Consider the following 17837-nt stretch of genomic DNA (forward strand, 5'->3'; position numbering starts at 1 on the left):
AGGAGGACCCCCCCTTCCCTCTCTCTGGGAACCATCACCTCCTTTCTGGAGGGGTAGGGTGGAGGGCAGGGATTGCAAGGAACATCTGAAGACATCTCTCTTTTGTTACAGAATGTACTTTACTGTAGCACTCTGAACTGAGAATCCAGCCCAAGGAATGGTGAAACCATCATGCCCCATATGGCCAGCCAAGTTCTAGAACTCAAGGTTGGTGAAAATGCTAGATCCTAGGAACGTGCTTGAGAAGGAACTTTCAGAAGAATCATGTGAGCTGGAAGCAGCAGCTGTCCTTCCTGCCTCCTGCCTTCAAAATCTGGGCAGCAGTAACTGGAAAGACCGTATATCTTGCCTGGAGGCATTTGAGAAGACTGTGGAAAAGATGGAGAAGAACCAGGTGCCCTGCCAGGCTTTGGTGAGGCTACTGGACAAAGAACCAGGGTGGGAAGAAACCAAACTCCAGGTGGTGCAGAAGAAGCTGCAGATTGTCACCCTCATTGCCCAAAAGGGGAACTTCTCCAAAACCACTGCTCAGTTTGTCCTGGAAAATCTTGTGGACAAGATTGGGGATGTGATCTGTGGCAACAACAGCAAGGAAGCCCTTACTGCAGTGGCAGAGGCATGTGGCTTGCCTTGGACAGCAGAAAGGGTCTCAGAAGCAGCCTTTTCACGAGACTGTCCTAGAACCCATTCAGAAACCCTCAACTGGTTGACCAGTTCCATTCAAGATTTTGGTTTTGATGGCATGGAAGCCAAAACCTTCATCCATTACATGAAATGTGCCTTGGTTGCGGTGCACCCAGATGTGCGGACTTCTGCTTTCAATCTCCTGGGGGTGATGTATTTGTATGTAGGTGCTCCACTGAGAACTTTCTTTGAGGATGAAAAGCCACTTCTGCTATCTCAGATTGATGCAGAGTTTGAGAAGGTGAAAGGCAAGAGCCTACCCCCTCCTACTCGAGGCAGGTGTAAGTTCTGCAGGGATACTGGGAATGAGCAGCGAGGAGGAGATGCTCAGCTCTGCAAGAGGACCTATGCAGTTGACCTCAGCAAAAGGATCTCCACAATGTTGATGCTGAAGATGCAGGACCCAAGCTGGAAGATCCGCAGGGAAGGTCTGGAGGAGCTCTCCAGGATCCTCAGTGAGGTCAAATCTATCCAGCCCAACATTGGGGATCTCCCATCAGCACTGAAGAACTGTTTGCAGGACTCCAATAAAGCTATTGTGAAGCAGACCCTTGTGATTCTTCAGCAGCTTGCCAGGGCCATGGGACCAGGCATTAAATACCACATCAAGACTCTGGGCATACCTCTCATTGCTGTTTTCAGAGACAGCAAGAGCAATGTGCGAGCTGTGGCCCTAAAAACTGTGGAAACTTGGGCTGAGCAGACAGGCATGAAGGAATGGCTGGATGAAGAGGATCTCTCTGTAGATCTGAAGAAGGAGAATTGTCCCCAAAAGCAAGGGATCCTTGGCTGGCTGGCTGAAAAATTGCCAAGCCCCAATTCAGCCTCCACTGAACTAGTTCGCTGTTTGCCTCATCTTTATTTGTCTCTGGAAGACTGTCATGAGGAAACACGCAAGGCAGCCCATGAGGCGGTGCCTTTCTTCCTGCTTCATCTAGGTTTTGAGAAGATGACTGAAGTAGCTGGGAAACTGAAACCTGCTTCCAGAGAAAAAGTCTTGTTGATGCTGGAGAACACCAAATCTGAGTGGCCAACAAAGTCTGCTATACATCTTGGCAACCCTCTTTCCAAGTTACCACGAAGCAAGCCCTGGCCTAACTCAGCTTCTCCTCAACAGTGCATCCCAGATTCCTTCCTTGCTGAAAATGTGGGGTCCACTGAACTCAACCAGGAAGCCAAAAAAGTAAAAGAAGGAACCATCCCCAAATCTAAGAAGATGCTGGGTATGAAGACAAAACATGGCATGAAGGAAGACAGCAGCATGGTTGGTCCTGTTTTCATGATTGTTCCCAAAGCCAAAGAGCAAAGGATGAAGGATGAGAAGGGTCTGAAGGTACTGAGATGGAACTTCAGCACCCCAAGTAGCAAGTATGTAGAGCAACTCAAGGCTCAGATGGGCAGTTGCCTGTCCAGCACACTGCAAGAGGAGCTGTTCCACTCCAACTTCCAGCATCACATCAAAGCTCTGGCCATCATGACAAAGCACTTGGAGGAGGAAAAAGATGGAGTCATCAGCTGCCTGGATCTCATCCTGAAATGGCTGACTCTGAGACTGTTTGACACTAACACATGGGTGTTGATGAAAAGCTTGGAGTATCTCAAAAGACTCTTTGATCTATTAATTCAGGAGAACTATCAGCTGACGGAGAATGAGGCTTCTTCCTTTCTCCCCTACCTTCTGCTGAAAATGGGGGCAACCAAGGAGTCTATCCTCAAAGAGGTGCAGGCAATAGTGAAGCAGACAATCCTCATCTACCCTGTCTCCAAGATTTTCTGTTTCCTCCTAGAGGGAGCCAAGGGCAAGAACCCCAGCCAAAAGATGGGGTGTTTGGAAGAGCTGGGGTGGTTGTTGAAGGAGTATGGCCCACATGTGTGCCAACCAAACCCAAGGAAAGCTCTGAAGACTATCATCAGCTTGACTGGGGATTCCAACAACGCTGTCCACAGTGCTGCCTTGAGGGTCATTGCAACTGCTAGAGATGTGTATGGGTCTGAAGTCTTCAAGGCCATTGCAGGTATATCTGAGAAACATATGAATTTATTGGAGGACAGTATAAGAGAGGAAGAACTAAGGCGCCTCAAAGAAGAAAAAGTGAGCACCCAGGTCTTCAACTTAAGTGTTAGGTTAGGATCAGTAGAGAGCAGCAAACGAAGTTATGGAATCAGCAACCACCCTGAGGAAGAATATTTAGCTCCCCAACAGGACAGAACTCAGACCAAGAATGATAGTAGCATAACTGTGTGCCAGAGTCCCAAATGGAGTGACAATGTTCCCAGCACTGTGTGCCATGAATCTCAGTCTGGGAGTAACATCAATATGATTATTTGCCATGTAGCCAGTGGCAACATCAGCTCCAGCATTAAGGCTCTATCAGAGATCCAAGAGATTCTAAGGCAGGAGGACAAGGCAAATGCCATGTCTGGCCATACCAACCAATTCTTGATAGCCACTCTCCGGCAGCTGACATTCATCCAACGGTTCCGCATGGCAGCAGAAGAGGAGACAGAGAAGGGAAACGTCATCGAGCTTTACAGCAGTATCATCCGCTGTATAATCTCCCTCTTCAAAGTGGACAGCCTAGCTCAGGAAACCTCAGCTGGTGTGCTGAAGGACCTCATGAACATTCTGATCACCTTATTGTTGGATTCTCCAGCTGAAGACCTTCCGGAGGTGCAGGAAGTCACCCAGTCCATCAGTCTCCTGATGACCATGGTGCTGGAGAGATCTGACCAGACAAGAATACTCAGCTCTTTGCTGGCCCTCCTTTGTGAGAGTTTGTTATCCTCCAACAATCTTCCAGCCTTTTCAGAAGTGGTAGCCAAGTGTACATGGAAAACTGCTAGACTCCTTCCACAGACTATTGGTAGTATCAATTTGGGCCAGATCTTGCTGGATGTCCACATCTTCATGAAGGCTTTCCCTGAGGAGAAACTGAAGCAGTACCAAAGTCATATACCACTCCGGGCACTGAATACTCTGCTGCACACCCTCTGCAAGCTGAAGGGTTCAGAGATTTTGGATCACCTCACGTTGATAGAGGACAGAGATGAGTCTGAGTTGAAGGCCTATCTGGGGAAGATGATAAGACACTCTGCAGAGCAGGACACAGTGGACAGCAAAAAAGAGTATTCTGGGCCAGCTGAGGACAAAGTCAACACCACTCTGGTGGACATTTTCAAGAAGATCAACTGCAAAGAGACTGCCAGAGCAGGCCTTGAAGAGCTATATGAGCATAAGAAGGAATATCCTGAGACCGACTTAGAGCCATTCTTGAAAAACTGCTCCCTGCTCTTTCGCAGTTATGTCAAGCATGGCTTGGCAGTGATGAGGCTGGAGAGAGAGAAGGCAAACAGAGTAGATGATTTCTTGTAAGGCCAGCTTAGAGAGAGGGTAAGGTTGCATCCTCCATATCTGAAATTCTCAAGCTTGGTGTCCCAAGTTCAGAGGGTTCACCATCGGGCCAACATATTCTTCTTTCAGGCCAGCAAATCATTCATGAGGTGAAAAAAGTAACCAATAAAACCAAACACCTACCTATGGCTCAAAAAGGTGTATGCCTTTCGGTTTTGAATGCTGTGTTCAGATTCTGGTTGCATGCTCTCTCTGCTATGCTCTACAGCCGTAGCTCAGGGGCAGAAAAGGCTAAATGCTTAACACGTAGGAAGCCACTCCAAGATTCAATGGCTGGCCTCTTGCATTAAAAGGACCTCAGGTGACATCCAACTGCCAGTCCGAACAGACATTTCCTTAAATTTTAACATGTATTAGGAGGGCTTAGTGGAATTGGAGAAGTCATGGAAACCTATACGAGGGAACAGCCCAGAGCCCAACAGAGAAGCATATGCTTTGTAGGCGAAATCTGCAGGATGTAGTCATAAGAGCCATTGTGGTGTAGTGGTTAGAGTATTGGACTAGCATCTGGGAGACTCGCGTTTAAATCTCTGCTGTACCATGGAAACTCACTGGGTGACCTTCAGCTAGTTCCTCTCTCTCAATGTAACCTATTTCATAAGGTTGCTTTGTAATTGTTTAAATTTTAATTACCTCAAACAGAAACAAACAAAACCCCATAATGAAATGTAACCACAGTGGCAGCAAGTCTGCAAATAAGCCTCTATAAAAAAAGTTTCCAAATATCTAAAAATATGCCTGTGCACAATTGTCACGTAAAAGTTCACAATCCATTGGATTACTGTCAGTGGGCATTTGTCTTTCCACTGTTGTAATATAAGTCTTTTAGCAACAGTAAGGGCACGGAGGACCCATTTTCATTGTTGATCAGTTAGTCTCTAGGATAATTTAAAAGTACATAAGCACCCTGAAAGAACAATGGATATTTTAATACAAAATTGATATAATTAATTGAATCATGCAATATAAGAATCAATTGAGGGGGTCACACCAGTGATGGATAAAGACTTCCCTGCATTTGTTAAAAAGCTATATTTCATCCCAGAGTTTGCTAATAGACTACTACGAACACCACTACAAGTGTGTGTGTGTGTGTGTGTGTTTGTGTGTGTGTGTGTGTGTGTGTGTGTGTGTCTGAGGATGGCGGGGACACTCTTAGGGATTTCCTGGACAAAAGGTCCAAATTCTCTTTAAATAGAGCACATGAAGCCACAGTGATGGCAATTAGAGCTTCAGCCACTGCCTTTATTGTATCTTGGGTTGCGGTCGTATGGGCAAGGAAACGATTACAACTCCTCCCTGCGTCTTCATCTTTGAAACGGCTCAAAACTTTGAAGAATTTTGCCTGTGACCTGCAGACTTTTGGATATATCAGGGGCATATCTACGGGTGGGGGGGGGCAGGGGAGTCTCGCAACCCAGACACCACACACCTAGATCACATGGGGACACATTTGGCAGCCCCTCCCCCTGCCAAAGTGGGCCGGGGGCTGGTGAGTGAACACATGGCAGCACTGAGACTAGTAATGTGACTACATAGGAAGCCATCCCTGCTGCTTGCTTCTGTTCTCCCACCTACCCTTGCCGCTTGTCTGTCACTTGCCCAGACCCCCAGCTGCTAACCACTGTTCTTCCCACTTGTTCCCACTGCTTGTCTCTTGCTCACTTGCCCCCTGCTGTTTGCCACTGCTCGCCTGCCTGTTGCTTCTCTCCACTCTCCAGGGCCCCCCATGCCTTGCCACTACTCTCCTACTCACCCTGTCACATGGGGAGGGCACACAATTTCAGTGGTGCCCCAGGTGCCAATGCCATTTCCTGCCAGTACATCATTGGGTTGTAATGTGTGTTGTTGTAAAGCTGCTTCTGACTTACAGTGACCCTATGAATGAATTGTTAGATTTCGTTTAGAGTCATGGATATGCCCAGTAGTGTGTGTGAATGCAGTTTGTAGAAAACTTCTCCAGAGACATAAATGTAAAAGGTAAAACTTACATTTATTCAAACATCTTCAGTTCACAACTTTGTTCCAAGAAAAGGTAGATAGAAAGAACCCTAGACTAAAGAGATTACTTTCCCAATGACAAGTGGGCACAACTAACGCGCCATCACGTGTGTGGAAGTGAGTGGATGCTGCAGTGGCAAAGGCCCCACTGAGCAGGCTGCCATTGACCATGCGCTCGGTTCAAAGGCTAGAGCAGAAGTGAGGCTAGCATGGGAAGAAAGGAAGTTAGTGGGCGGTCTCCTGGCCCAGACAAGGAGGGCAAACAAGAGAGGCAACATCACAGTTAGAATGATATACAGCACCCCCCAGTGTCCAGGCATGCAGAAGTCGCTTATTCCAACATGAATGACCTCCAAAACAACAGCGTTGTTCAAGTCTTGCAAACTGACGACTTCCTTTGTAAAGTCAGTCCATCCTACGCTGGGTATTTCACTATTCCTGTTACCTTCAATGTTTCCTAGAATTTTTGTCTTTTTCAGTAACTCTTGTCCTCTCGTAATATGATCAAAATACAGTAGCCTCAGTTTTAGCTTCTAGGGCAGTGGTGGCGAACCTTTGGCACTCCAAATGTTATGGACTACAATTCCCATCAGCCCCTGCCAGCATGGCCAATTGCCCATGCTGGCAGGGGCTGATGGGAATTGTAATCCATAACATCTAGAGATATGAGTTACACTCCTGGCCGAGCATGTATTCGAGAGCTTGATTTGACCCAGAACCCACTTTTCTCTAACTAGCTATGCAGAATCAATGGATGATACAATTATGGTTTTGTTAGTCAAATGGAAAGATGTCAACTATTGCATTTTAATAAAAGATACAATGGAGGCAAAATTGTCTCTCTTTTTTTCTGGTGTACAGTACTTGAAATAATCCAAATGGCATTCTTGAGTGTTCCTCTTGCTGGGAGATTAATGAACTGATATAGAAAAGCTAACTAGATGCCTGAGGGTTCTTAAGAGCATGCCTATTCCTGACAAGAGTAATCTGGAACCGTTTTAGCAGTTTTAGGAGCAAAGCACTGCAAAACAAGGACAAATATCTACCCTTCGGAACTGGGGAGTAAGGAGTGTTCTTACTCTGATTTTGTTTCATGATTTCATAATTGGATTTGGTGTCCCAGGACACTACAGAATCTCAAAACTATTGGCAGCATCTGATTTTCTTTTCTGAATTAAGCGTGTGTCACTATATTAGGCAGGAATGCTGCAGAACCTACTTGCAAATAATTAAATGAATAGTCTGAAGGAGGTAATGGTCTGTCCCTTGCTGACCTGGCCAATTATAGGACATTATTTGATCTGCTACACCTAAGTAAAGCGCTCAAGGGCAGCCAACTCCAATGACCATTGAAGACTGGTATATTTAATTTGGATTTTGACCAGGTTGTGAACAGAGCCTGCCTTGGTTTCACTAACTGATGAACCCAGGAAAAGGGTTTGGGGGCCTGCAACCCTCTTGATTGTCCTGAGTCTCTCAGTGGCTTCAGGAACGTAGATATAGATTTTTATGGGGGGGGTTGGGGTGAGGCCACACCCCCACCCACCTCTAGGGCATGGCCATGCCTCCCCAAGCCCCGCCCCCAGCCTAGCGCTTATAAAAGCAGCTCTCCGAGGCCAGGGACGGTAGACTCCCCTGCCCTGCCCTGCCCTGCCCTGCCCCCCACCAGCTGGGCTCCCAGCCGGCAGCCAGCAGTTCCTTCTGCCCTCCCCTCTGGGCAGAGGCATAGAGGGAAAATGGAGCCTGGTGCAAAATCTGAGTTTTGCGCCCCCCCCCCCCCCGGCAGCCACTGTGATGCTGGAATCCACCCCCAAACAGCATCACTTTCAATGGTGTTTAAACTAGAGAGCCCAAATTCTCCTTTTAAATCCACCTTAAAAGGAGAATCTGGGGTCCCTAGTTAAGCAACATTGAAAGTGATGCTGTTTTGGGGTGGATTCTCCCCCACCCTGAAACAGCATCACTTTCAATGTGGCGTAGTGGTTAAGAGCAGGTGCATTCTAATCTGGAGGAACCGGGTTTGATTCCCTGCTCTGCCACTTGAGCTGTGGAGGCTTATCTGGGGAATTCAGATTAGCCTGTGCACTCCCACACAGCTGGGTGACCTTGGGCTCGTCACAGCTTTTCCGAGCTCTCTCAGCCCCACCCACCTCACAGAGTGTTTGTTGTGAGGGAGGAAAGGCAAGGAGATTGTAAACTCCTTTGAGTCTCCTACAGGAGAGGAAGGGGGATATAAATCCAAGCTCTTCTTCTTCTTCTAAACTGAGGGCCTCAGGTTCTCCCTTTAAATCCATGCCGAAGGGGGTGGATTTAAAAGGAGAATCTGGGGAAATTTTGGGGGTGCCTGCTGTCAGAGGTGGAATTGTTAAGCTAGAAGCACCAAACTTTCAGAATATCTTTAGGAGACTCTCCTAATGATACCACCCAGGTTTAGTGAAGTTTGGTTCAAGGGGTCCAAAGTTATGGACCCTCAAAAGTGTAGCCCCCATCTTCTATTAGCTCCCATTGGAAACAATGGAGGATGGGGCACCCCCTTTGGGAGTCCATAACTTTGGACCCCCTAAACCAAACCTCACCAAACCTGGGTAGTATCATCAGGAGAGTCTCCCAAACAATCTCTGAAATTCTGGTGCTGCTAGCCCAAACAATGCGCCCCCTGCAGGCAAAAAACCGAAAAAAACACTAAAATGTTTTTAAAACCCACAAATGTAGGGGTGGAGCTTCAGACATGAATGGGGGGGTTGAACCCGAGGAAACCCCCCCCCTTACCTACGTCCTTGAGTGGCTTTCATTACCATCAACTATGGCTCATATTTCTTGGTTAGAAGTTGGAAACACTACGCTGCAGTGGTTCATTATTTTACCTGCCTATGAAAGGAACCCAGAAAAGACGTGTTTCTTAACTGAGCACATTTAAGAATATAACTTACAGAAAAAACCTCCCTTTTTGTTATCGTATCATGCTTTTCTCGCCCTGTCAATATGTGTGCTGATTAGTGCCAGTAGTGATGAATGTTCCAGTGAGACATTCTACTTGCAAGTTACTTTGTACAGAAAGGACTTTGGTTTTTTAGATTGGCACAAGACTTAGATCACCTTGGGAACCTTTCCTTATGCCTCCCTATTTCAATGTATTTCAATGCATCAAACGGAAAGACAGAATACAATAGAACCTACACTCAGATCAGTGCCACAGTTCTGATAAGAGAATGCTCATCACTGTCCCACATTCTCTTATCTCTGGATGGTTTATAGAAAAACCAAACCAAACTTCTGCTGCAAGTTTGTCCTTTATCGTGAATTGTTCATTCTGTGAAGACCTGAGGCCATGCAGACAAATAAAGGGCACAGGACTTCTTCCTAAGATCAGAAAATCAGGCTCAAGAGCTGCTTCTTGACTAAACACTGAACTCTTCTGGGCCAGTATTATAGTTTTTAAATATACTTTTCTGCTAATTACGACAATGAAGAAATTCATTAATCCCTGAAAGTCCACCAAGGAAATTCTGAAACAGGATTTCACTGAACTTAAACTGGAGGGTTTACCAAGAAAAAAAGTGACATATAATCTATTCAAACATTTTGAAATGGAGTTACTTGGAAAATTATTTCATTATTTACTTTGAAAATTATTTCCTTTTTCTAATATTTGAATAATTAATACTAGCATTGATTATAATGATAATATTTATTATCTAGGACGTATGAAAGAATTTTAAGTGTTAAATAAAAAAATGAACAAAGACAGGTTGTTCCTACTTGAATCCTGTGGTAAATCTCCACTGATGGACAGGATTTTCAACAGAGGAATGAGACTTCTATTCTCCTTACTCCTGCTACAGCTTGAAATGATCTTCAAAATGTTATACTTGAGAATTATTAGTACGTTAGTACAATGGAAAATGAAATGGTGGTACAAGCATTATATTTCTATTTACATTTTAATGCTGAAAGTTAGGAAGTAGCATGAAATACATGTGTTATTGTGCCTTTGGCAAAGGCAGTTCAGTGTGTAAGATGTATTAACTCTACACATTTTCCTAAATATTTTGCTAGATGTGGATCTGATGTTTTCATGTGTCAGGGGTCTTGGAATTTACATGTCCCAGGACTTCTTGCATTTGTGTTCTGGATTCCTAGTCTTGTACAAGATCCCCATACTATAGACTTGGGTGCCCTGAAACACTCAGGCACTTGCGATACTGCTGTTGCCAAGTCCTGAAAATCAAGGAGGGAGTCAAGGAGAAAGGGAGATTTGCCTGACCCCCCCATACCTATTCATCACCACTTCCACCACCATGTCGTTACATTAAATATGAGGAATCATAAGAACTCAACAGGGGTTCATGGAAGACGGGGAATACAAGGCTGGAAAACTTTAATATTTTGTTGGAATGAAGAGTTTGGATTTATATCCCCCCTTTCTCTCCTGCAGGAGACTCAAAGGGGCTTACAATCTCCTTGCCCTTCCCCCCTCACAACAAACACCCTGTGAGGTGGGTTGGGCTGAGAGAGCTCAGAAGAGCTGTGACTAGCCCAAGGTCACCCAGCTTGCGTGTGTGGGAATGTACAGGCTAATCTGAATTCCCCAGATAAGCCTCCACAGCTCAGGAGGCAGAGCTGGGAATCAAACCTGGTTCCTCCAGATTAGATACATGAGCTCTTAACCTCCTACGCCACTGCTGCTCCTACGCCACTGATGGTGACCTTTTCAGTGGTATGACAGGATGGATTCTGAATTGGCCTTTGGAAAAAAAAGACATTTTCCAAATGTTTGGGAAAACAGTTTGCTGTGCTGTGTTCTGTACTGAGATTAGGTGATTTGCTTAGCCCTACTTGTTACTTTTACCAGTGAGTACAGAAACTGCCATTTTAACTCCAGCCTTTGGAAAACAGTCGCATTTTTCTACCACAATAGATAAATAAACCAATAAATAAATAAACAGATCCATCATGTACTGGCAAAAATGAAAAAGAAGTAAAATTAATATCAGGAGGCAACTTGTGACAATGTTATCTTGTCTGCATCTAATTGCCACCAATAATAAAATATTCATAGGACCAAATGAATGACGATCTCATCTCCATGCACAGCATTAGCTGGCAACGTACTTCTCTTCAGTATAATTCTACCCAGAAATGCAAGCATGCTGCGTGAAATAAAAACACCACAAATACATAAAGAGATGGGGCTGCCAAGGCTTGGAAGAACTAATATTCCTGGGTGAAAATAATGCAGTGAATTTGACATTCCTAATGAAATAAAGCCTTCTGGTGATCGTCCTACATTTTTAATGTTTTTGCAGCCACAACTTTCATCATGTTAATTCATTTCTGGTGTACTGGAATCAGGAAAGAGTTAAGAATAAGGGGTTCCTTCCTCTCTCCTTGGCCGTTTCCGCACGGCCAAAAAAGCAGCGGCTTAGCGATAGCGTGCATGAAGTGCGACGCATCCCAAAAGCGTTCACACAGACGAAGGCGGGCTGGTGTCGATGTTCGCTATCAGTGTGATGTCGATCGTCACATGGGGAAAAGAGTGGTTTAAAGCGTTTTTCTGAATACCCTGCGTCTTCGTAGCCCGGTTTAAGCGTTTTTCGCTGACGGCGAACTCGCACCTCCGCCCTTTCGCGAGCAGCTTCGCTCTGGCAGCTTCTTTTCCGTTAAACGGCGTCATATTTTTGCCCGTCTTGAGAGCTCGGCCCTTGTCTCTTAAAAAGTCTCTGTTCCTTTCCTTCAGTGTATTTTTTTGAGTGCTAGATAGTTATTACTTGCCCTTTTTTTGGAGAGTGACAGATATACCTCCCCTTATCCATTCTCACAATAATGCTGTCTGGTGGGTCAAGATAATACCTGTGTCGTGAGTGACAAAAATAGTGATGGTGGTGGAAAGGAGTTTTCATGATAAAAACTTTTGATACGCTGCATCACAAGAGACAAAAGAAAACTCAGCAGGGAAATGGGGGAGGGGAACAGTACTTGATCACTAAGTAGCATTTCCGCTTTGAACAGCATTTCATGTAACAATATCTAATGGTAAAGTGACAAAAGAACAAGACCACATTGCCCACGGGCAAGGTAAGGGTTCTAATGCAATTCTTCAGGCTCCACAAGACTGAGATGTTCTGCCAGGCCTGTGATTGAGGACAGCAATGGTTTCTATCTTGCTGGCCTCCCTCTCCCTCTTCCCTTCCCTTCCCTTATTATCTATAGTTATACTCAGAGGTGGGATCCAACCAGTTCTCACCACTTCTCTAGAAGTGGTTACTATTTTTTTTCTGAGTGCCGAGAAGGGGTTACTAAAGCAACCTCCCTGCCCAATAGTCCCATTGGCGCTACGCCACTGTTTGAATCCCACCACCATCGGAACCTGTTATTAAAATTTTTGGATCCCACCACTGGTTATACTATTGTTCTTTTCCTTCCTATACGAGTTTTAATTGGCCTGACCTTCCCTCTGTGACTGATCCCCCTGTTGTGTTAAAGCACCATCAAGTTCTGGAAATTGGAATTTAAATGGTATGTATTTTAATTGTAGGATTTTTTTTATTGGAAGCTGCCCTGAGCCTAACTTGTCAGGAAAGGCTGGGGTAAAAGTCAAACAAACAAATAACAGTCTACCCCCTAGAGATATGGGAAAGGGGTGGGGACACCTGTTTTCTGGTCTCATTATGATCAGTTTTTAAAAGTACTCTTGAAGGCTTTCATGGCTGGAATGAACTGGCTGTGGTGGGTTATGAATGGTTGGTAATTCTAGAGAAACAAGTGTGCATATCTTTCAGCCTAAATGTATAACCATTTAAATTCCACTCTGCAGATTGAGAGTTGCCTTTGCCCACCCTCTTTCCACCTAAAAGAAAAGATGCTGCCTTTGTTTGGGTATGCATGCTGAGAGACTGGGCTTCCCTCCAGTCAGAGATGAAGAGCAGGCAGGCTTGCTAGGCATGTTCCTTTCATCCTTTGATCTGTAGAGCTACCCACTCATCTGTTCCTATAAATAGGCCAGGCAGGACTAGTCAATTACCTCAGGGCCAAGCAGAAATTCTCTAGATTTATTCCGATTGGCTGCAAATGGGCCCTTTTTTGCCTAGTTCACTTTGCCATCATTTCAGGATGAATTATTGGTATTACTAGGACTGGATTAGACCTGTCAGGCCTTTAGAGGGGTGGAGGAACAGTGCAGACTTTTGCTTAAGTTAAGAATGTTTGGTGAGCACCTTGAGGCATCTTAAAGTGGGGGGGGGGGAGTTGCTAAAGCATGGCAAATTTGGCTGCTACACTTGAAGTTGTGCAGTCCATGGCATCATCTCCTCCCCCCACTGCATGAGCAGGCAGAATGAGGGAGTTGGGAGATCGCCTTCCACAGTGAGTAATCTGGCAATCCAATCAGTTGGGAGTTTGTAAAGGAATGTTACTGCTTTGAACCATGGTGCTTTTTAACATGAGGAAGGGTGCTGAGCTACAGCTTCTCTCAGGCCCTTTCCACACGGGCCAATAACAGCGCCCTAGGGACGGCAAAAACGCCGTCCCTAGGGACCTGTTTGCATGGGGGGGGGGTGCAGCTGCATCGCAGCAGCGCTGCCCTCGCTCCCCCCCCCAGCGGTGCGAAGCCGCTGTTTCCCAACCTTGCTCCCCGAGCGAGGTTTTCTGGAAACAGCGGCTTCCAGCTGCTGCCGTGCTTCCAGTGCCATCCCCCCTTTCCCGAACAATGTACCTTCCCTGCAACCTTCTGGCGCATTGCCCAGGCCTGGGGACAGGCCCCCCTGCCCTGCGACTCCAGAGCTGTCGCGCAGGGCAGGAAGGCATGTCCCCTGGCCTAGGCGACATGCCAGAAGGTCGCAGGGAAGGTAAGTCATTAGGGTGACGGCACAGCGCTGGGCCGTCTTCCCTGCCCCTACCGGGACCGTTTGTGCAAACGGTCCCGGTGTGTGGGGGGGTGCTCAATGTTGTATACGTCGACGCACCCCCAAGCGTGGCCATGCGGAAACGGCCTCAGTTTACCTTTAGTAAGCAGGCTAAGAAAAGCTATGGGTACATTTAGGCTCCCTCCCTCTCTCTTGAACTCAGGGTAGGATTGCCTCTGACAGGCCTGTAAATAGGGTGCCTGAACTTAGGGTTGATCTTTGATCTGGACTCAGTTTTTAATGAATAAATCCCAGTTGAGGACATTTTCCTTGTGAGGCATATTGGGGAATGGGGCAAATTCTAGTCTAGCCAGCTTCCTGCTATGCTAGTTTTCTGTTTATGGGGAAATGTTTAATACAATGGAGCATTATAAAATGTCATCATTCACCTGGTGTGAAATGTTTAATACAATGGAGCATTATAAAAATGTCATCATTCACCTCAATCTGTTCTATCGTCCTATTTCATTTTGTATGAGTGGACCAGACCTCATTCTATATAGGCATTCTTGGTAGTTTTATTGTAAGCATCCAAATATTTATGTGTAAATATCTAAGGATTTTGTGCAGTCTACTACTAATCTCATATACTGGCCACATTAATGCTTTACTTCAAAGCTATTTTGCAAAAATATTAGTGTGCGAGAACTCTGATCATAAACTTTTTATTCTATGCCAAATGACAATGGGTATAGATGCTTTGCAGTCACCTTGGTTACTGTCCTTTTTTCATCCTCTGCTTCATCTGAGGCTTTGAAACTTTTATTTCTAATCTGATTATATTTGTGTTTGCCTGTTCACCAGTTTCCCCTTGATTGCCATATTTCCACTCTTCACCCCCGCCCCCCATAGCCTGATTATGTATCATGCAGACTTTAAGATTTCCCTCAAAGTATAATCCAGTTGTTGCAAGAAGTATGTTGTATACTCAACAGGCAGATGAACAGGGGCAAGGCTGAACAGAAGGAAACAAAAATGTGAATTAATGTAACAAAGAGAAGCCAGCAGATTACACAGTCCAGAGTCTGGAATTTTAAAAAATATAGGAATATAGAAAACTTCATTTAGAGGAAGTACCTCTTCATCTGGCATGCAGTAATAAATGTGAGTAATAGCCTAATAGCAGATTCTGAAGACACTTTAATTCTCCCCCGCCCCCACTGTCATTTCAGCTTCTTACAATGATAGTGCAATCCAAAGCAGAGCTGTGTCCTTGTGAGACAATTGAAGTCAATGGGTTCAGAAGGGCATAACTCTGTTTAGGACTGCACTGTGAGTGAACCAATTTTATTCTCTTCTGAGGCTGAACAAAAACTCTGTCTGGGGAATTGTATGGCATCGTGATTGATGAAGATAATCTTCCCTGTCTAGATAGGAAGTCTATCACCTTGCAGTTTGTTCATTTCCTGCCACTATAGTAGAGGAGGTCTTGACTCCATTAACAAAGCAACTGAGGGGCTTTACTATGGGAACACAGCATACCTACTCCAAGTTATAGATCTGCTTGACCTACTGGTTATGCAAAAAGGGGAAAAATCCAACACGGTGTTGAAAATATTCTGTACATGCTTGTCTCTGTTGTAGGGTTGGACCACTGAGACTGCATGTAGACATTTTAAAAATGTTTTTATGTTCCCCCCCCCCGCAAAAAAACACACAGAAAGAAAGAACAATATGGGAAAAAACTCAATCCAGCAATTAAAAAAAGAAAAAAAGTATATATACAATAGAAACATAAATATAGCAACCATACTGGAAGATCAACACATAAGTTTCTATAGAAGGTTTCCAAATATCTAAAAATAAGAGTTCATAAGTAAATGTCATTGATATGTCACACATTCAAATACTGAAAAAATTCTAAGGTCCTCAATGTGTTAGTTTGTAGGAAGTGAGCATTTATCTCTTCAAAGTAGTAATACATGTAGACATGGCCATACACAAATTACCTAACTGAGACACACCAAAGCATTTTGCCATTGCCCAAATCATCACCTCCAGTGCAGTTCTGTCAGACACAACTAAAGATGCCTTTGCGCAGCTTGTGGAAGCATCTTTTATTGCTTTTCTTGTGCAGGGAGAACACATGCAGAGACTACATCCTCACTGGGAGTCTATCTCTCCCAAGTGGTGACTTTATGCAAGTGGCAGGAAAAGTATGAAAAGAGGATGCACTCAAACCACTTTTCTTCCTGCTTCTACATTATGCATAAAGCATTTACTTAAATGGAAATGTAGGCAAGTGGCAGAGTTGTGCAAAGTACATGTAAGAAGTGAAGAAGAACAAGCATGCATGTTCGTGAATTCAAACATGGAGCAAAGGCTCCAGTCATATGTAGATAGTGGCTTATGAAGAGTTGCTTTTGCAAGAAATCCACAGGACAGTGAAATAAGGTTTAACAATTTTATTAAAAGGAAGAGTAATAATCGTACAAACACACAATAATCAAAGCAGCAGAGCATACAAAAAATATGCTAGGGTATAAACAGAGTTGAAGGTATAGGTTTGGAGATAGATGGAGGAACTGGGAATTGATAACGATGATAGTTTAACAGATCCTGAAGTGGCTTTAGGTCCAATGAACAGAGCTTAGTGACCTGCAGTCTGGTAGAAGAAGAAACAACACGTTGGGGACAATATCAATAGACAGAGAGATGTCCAGAGAAATTGAACACTGGCTGCTGGGAGAGGGGGCTACTTACATTGAGATTCAAAGAGACCCTTAATCACCCAAGACAAAGGAGAGCCTTTCTGGAAAGAAGACAAGGGGTGGACATCAATTTTAGCGTTGACTCATTAATCTAATGGTTGAACACTTGGTTTAAGTGGCTAAGCTAGGAGTGCCTGAAAGAGGGAAAGTAGCTGATTAAATTACAGCTGTAAAACAATGTCAGTGCAAATAAGGTGGCACTTTCCCTTGCAGCCATGCTTGTCAGTTCATGGGAGACTTACCTCTTGTTTCTGACCCATGGATATTAGAAAACTCTGCAAACAGCAACTGCAGTAGCAATGTAAAAGGCCATGATGAAAGGAGTACAAAGATGGTTAAGCCTGAAAGTGGTGTTTAGATGAAATTCCTGCTAAAGAGACAGAAGGAGATAAAAATGTCCCCACTATCTGGTGGGCCCTTAATGAGAACCAATAATTGGTTTGTCTAAGGATGTAGGTTGTTCTGAACTGCATAATCATGCTCCCAACTTAAGAAGCAACTTCAAGACTGTCAGATAAGTTGCAGGAAATATGTGTCAGTGATCATGCTGGTAAAATAAAGTATGTGTAACACAACCTGCGGTAGACATCCTTAATTACCCTCTAAACTGAGCATCATTGCAAATGAATGCAATTATGCATACACTTGTGCTATTACTGATATATTCAGCTTGTCGAAAAGCTTGATGGTCATGGATTAAAATGAGATATGCTTTCCTTCTAGAGAGTGTGCATTTTGTGTAGGAGAATGAATGATTTTCACAACTCAACGCTCTTGATAATATGGTATGTTGTAAGGGCGTGCTACATGTAAGAGAACTGACCCGGTAATGGTTGAAGAAATCTCTATGGCAGATTTGCCAAACAGTGAGTAAGTTGCAGCATCTGAGCTAGTGGCAGTCACAATTGGAACATAATCTAGTAGCAGAAGGGCCACCCACCTCCATAGCAAAAGTACTATGCTGGAACTCCTTTCCAGGTCCTCCCACTACCTTTGGTGGCAGTTTCTAAAACTTTGATTTTTTAAAATGAGCATTTATTTATTTATTTGATACCCCACCCTCACTATCCTAAACTGGGCCCAGGGTAGCTAACATACATGGTTCAACACCAATTGTGAAACAATAAT

At 44.5% G+C, this 17837-nt stretch overlaps 1 protein-coding gene across 1 annotated transcript; it reads left to right on the top strand.

Moving 5' to 3' along the window:
• The first annotated feature begins 217 nt into the window (after window positions 1–217).
• Window positions 218–4057, top strand: LOC125440627 (cytoskeleton-associated protein 5-like). Its single transcript, XM_048510487.1, has one exon. It carries the CDS (start codon window positions 218–220, stop codon window positions 4055–4057), a length of 3840 nt encoding a protein of 1279 aa, XP_048366444.1.
• The last annotated feature ends 13780 nt before the right edge of the window (window positions 4058–17837 follow it).

This window comes from Sphaerodactylus townsendi, linkage group LG11 (assembly GCF_021028975.2).
Source record: "Sphaerodactylus townsendi isolate TG3544 linkage group LG11, MPM_Stown_v2.3, whole genome shotgun sequence".
In the NCBI taxonomy this organism is placed as follows: Eukaryota; Metazoa; Chordata; class Lepidosauria; order Squamata; family Sphaerodactylidae; genus Sphaerodactylus; species Sphaerodactylus townsendi.